The sequence below is a fragment of the Triticum aestivum genome, chromosome 3A (assembly GCF_018294505.1).
Source record: "Triticum aestivum cultivar Chinese Spring chromosome 3A, IWGSC CS RefSeq v2.1, whole genome shotgun sequence".
In the NCBI taxonomy this organism is placed as follows: domain Eukaryota; kingdom Viridiplantae; phylum Streptophyta; class Magnoliopsida; order Poales; family Poaceae; genus Triticum; species Triticum aestivum.
In genome coordinates this window covers 654,020,981-654,024,635 of record NC_057800.1, presented here as the reverse complement: position 1 = coordinate 654,024,635, position 3,655 = coordinate 654,020,981, and the positions used below count along the sequence as shown (strand labels likewise).

The 3,655-nt window shown below is 42.5% G+C and overlaps 1 protein-coding gene across 1 annotated transcript; it reads left to right on the top strand.

The window, feature by feature from the left end:
* The first annotated feature begins 654 nt into the window (after positions 1 to 654).
* On the top strand, positions 655 to 1,722 carry LOC123058952 (putative cytochrome c biosynthesis ccmC-like mitochondrial protein). Its single transcript, XM_044481621.1, has one exon. The coding sequence runs from the start codon at positions 1,039 to 1,041 to the stop codon at positions 1,720 to 1,722; it is 684 nt and encodes a 227-aa protein (XP_044337556.1). The 5' UTR covers positions 655 to 1,038.
* The last annotated feature ends 1,933 nt before the right edge of the window (positions 1,723 to 3,655 follow it).

Here is a 3,655-nt window from a genome sequence, read left to right as displayed (position 1 = left end):
CTCAAATAAGATCAAAAACATAACAACTGATTTCGCTTAATGCATGTCACCTGCCCGCTCTCAATACAGCAAGTGACTCTCTCTCACAAGACAGAGAAAGATTACCGATTCATCCAATCCAATCCAATTTGATCAGAAGTGAGTTCATTTTTGTTGTAAAGCGAAACCTTTCCTTGACAAAACCATTCTCAGCTAATAGAAGCCGAGCTATCTATCCAGATCACGGTTGAACGAAGCGAATGGAAAAGCCAAAGAAAACATAAATCCATTGCGATTAGAAACCAGTGACTCTACAGCCAGGGCTCGATGGCGATGTAAGATAGAAAGAATGGGGAGTTAGGGCTTCGGTTTCCTCTGTAGCCAGTTTCAATTCCAAATCATTTGCCGACATGCGGACTCACTTCTCTTTTATGGGATGACTTTTATTATCCAAGTTGTCTATTTACGTGGGTGAATCAAGTACAACAAGTCAGGTCAGAGCTTGTGGTAGAAGATTGGGCTCTGCTACGCAGATCCACTCAACTAGGAAAGAAGTACGCATTGCTGACTGACTGTTTGAACGATCCTAGTTACTAGTAGCTAATCAAGTCAGAGTAGGGTGGCCGAGAAGCTTCTTGCCGGTGCCCCCAAAAGCAAAGCACAGACTACTCACCCACGCGTTTTCCACCTACAGAGGGAGAAATCATCGAAATATCCTCATCCCCTGAAAGGGAACCCGAAAACAGGACGAGAGTGGATAGGGTGACTAAGGAGGCCGTAAAAATTAGTAGTGCATTTTTGAAAGATAAGATTACAAAAAGGCGAGAGCAGCATAATTGTTAGTTAAGGGTAAGAGGGGACGGGCCCGTATAGAAAGTCAATCCTTCTTTTTCCGATATGCCGCTCCGCAAGCAAGGAGTGCCACGCACGAGCGGAGCGAAAACTAAGCAAGGGGAATTCCGTCATTCCATGGAAAGCATGCGAAATCCTTTGATTGTTTATAGAATCAAAATAACTATATAGTCTTTCTTGTTCCACTTGCAAGGCAAGGAAAATAAAATGTCAGTTTCATTATTACAACCTTATTTTTTTATGTCAAAGACAAAAAGCTACGCGCAAATTCTCATTGGATCTCGGTTGTTCTTAACAGTGATGGCTATTCATTTAAGTCTTCGGGTAGCACCACCAGATCTTCAACAAGGTGGAAATTCTCGTATTTCGTATGTACATGTTCCTGCGGCTCGGATGAGTATAGTTATTTATATCACGACAGCTATAAACAGTTCCTTGTTCCCATTAACAAAACATCCCCTTTTTCTTCGCTCTTCCGGAACCGGTACAGAAATTGGTGCTTTTTCTACTTTGTTTACGTTAGTGACTGGGGGGTTTCGGGGAAGGCCTATGTGGGGTACCTTTCAGGTGTGGGATGCTCGTTTAACTTCTGTATTCATCTTGTTCCTTATTTACCTGGGTGCACTGCGTTTTCAAAAGCTTCCTGTCGAACCGGCTCCTATTTCAATCCGTGCTGGACCGATCGATATACCAATAATAAAGTCTCCAGTCAACTGGTGGAATACATCGCATCAACCTGGGAGCATTAGCCGATCTGGTACATCAATACATGTTCCTATGCCCATTCCAATCTTGTCTAACTTTTCTAACTTCCCCTTCTCTACCCGTATCTTGTTCGTTCTAGAAACACGTCTTCCTATTCCATCTTTTCCCGAATCTCCCTTAACGTAAGAAATAGAAGCTCGAGAAGGAATACCACTAAAAACCTAGTTCGCTCTCAAATAAAAACCTAGTTCACTCGCTAAAGCATCCATGGCTGAATGGTGAAAGCGCCCACCAACCTAGAAAGGAAAAATGGGTCAAAAAGTAGGTTCGATTCCTGCTGGATGCACTGCCTCTTAAAGACAGAAACAGAGGAGGGAAAGAAGGTAGTATAGGGAACTTGCTTTTGGATTCTTATCGAAAGTGAATCCCTCTAACACTTCTTTTAGTGTTTTATGAGAAAATCTTTTATAGACACAACAAGTGTGAAAATCCTTAGTCACTAGGCAAGAAAGCTCGATGGGAACAAAAAGGATACAATTAGTTCAGAATCAAAAAAATGTACAATTTCAAAGGAAAGAAGGAATGGCAAGTTTCCCTCCATTGAACATCAATCAATCTAGAAATAGGTAAAGGAAGGCGTATCATAGGGGTATTTTTCTTTTTTCTATTCACTTCCGTGGGGTTCTAAATTGAAAACATGAACACAAACGAAATCGCATTGAAATTACATAAAAAAAGAAAAGGGAGGAGTAGCTCTTGGTTTAAAGAAAAGGGAGGAGATGGATCGAATTCAGTCTTTTTCCTTTCTTTGATGATCTTCAACACATCTATTTGAATTCCCTGCGAGTGAAGGATTTATCGTATGGAGAAAAACCTCTTGAGCGCTATCTGATCTTATTTTTGTATTTCAAATATGGGACCCTTTTTAATGGGACATCCCGGCAACAGGCCTACTCATGCATGTGGCCAAGTACTCGACCAATCCTCGGGGCGAAGGGATGAACGAATTCTCGAGGTCTGGTTCATTGAGGTCAGCATCACATGAAACATTTAGCACTTCCATTCGATATTGGATGGAGTATGGCTGGAAGGTTAGCCTAGCTAGTCTTGTCAATCGGCCCTGACTCGTCTTCTCCTTGGTACCTACCGCTATTGAACTTCGGTACCTATATTCCTGAAACAAGACAAACCTTCATGAAGACCTTCTATTTTGGAATAAGATCGGACATTTCCACATTGAGGTGAAATTACATATGAGTAAAATAATCCTGGACTACAAAAGCTGCCCTTGTGTGGTAGAACCAGGTCTTCCACCGGGCGGTCAGCCAAGTACTGAAGCCCCTATCTTGATATAGAATAGAAGTGAGTTCACACTAAAATAGAAGAAGCCCTATGATTTTTTAGCCCTGCTATCAATCACTTCGGTAAAGGGATCGAAAGATTATGGTCTGAAATAGAGATTTGAGAGTCCCTCGTGTGAGTACGTGCTGAAGAGCAAGGAGTGAAAGTGCGTTCATCTTTCTTTCTGCTAGTTGTTTCCTGCTAATAGTGATTAGTGAGTGCCCCATACATAGCCAATGTCCGCCCGTGTTCACATCCAGTCTTCTCTGTACACTAGTGCAGCTTCCAGCTCTATGCTATGTATGGTAGTCGTTTGACTCGGGAATCCCTGATAAAAGCTTTTAGTCCGTGCCTGGCAGTTTCAGCCGCGGTCCAGTCCAGCAGCCTCTTTTCGATCCAAGAGTCGCATGAGAAGAAAGTTTCCGGTTAGCTTCAGTTAGTGTTAGTTAAATAGAACGGGAACCTCATAACTAGGCCAAGCCCGATCTTGGTTCCAATGCTGCAGAGAAAGGTTATGGGTAAAAAGAAGGTCTTTATCCTGGTGCTACGGAGACCGGTGTTGCTGATCGAACTCATTTTCTTTCGAGGAGATCGAAAATCTCTGAATTTCTGCGAAACGAATTTACATATTTATTGCGAGGGGCTTTGAAAAGTGAAAGGATGAAGACTGATTTAGATCCTCTGAAAGCGCAGGAAGTATGCCTTTTGAGCTTTTTCTCCACCCACCTCTGAGCATCCTGTTGGGATGGTCCTAGGAAAGACTACGTACGAGAAATCA

Coding starts and splice junctions, on each gene's coding strand:
- LOC123058952 (XM_044481621.1), top strand. CDS start 1,039: ATGTCAGTTTCATTATTACAACCTTATTTTTTTATGTCAAAGACAAAA.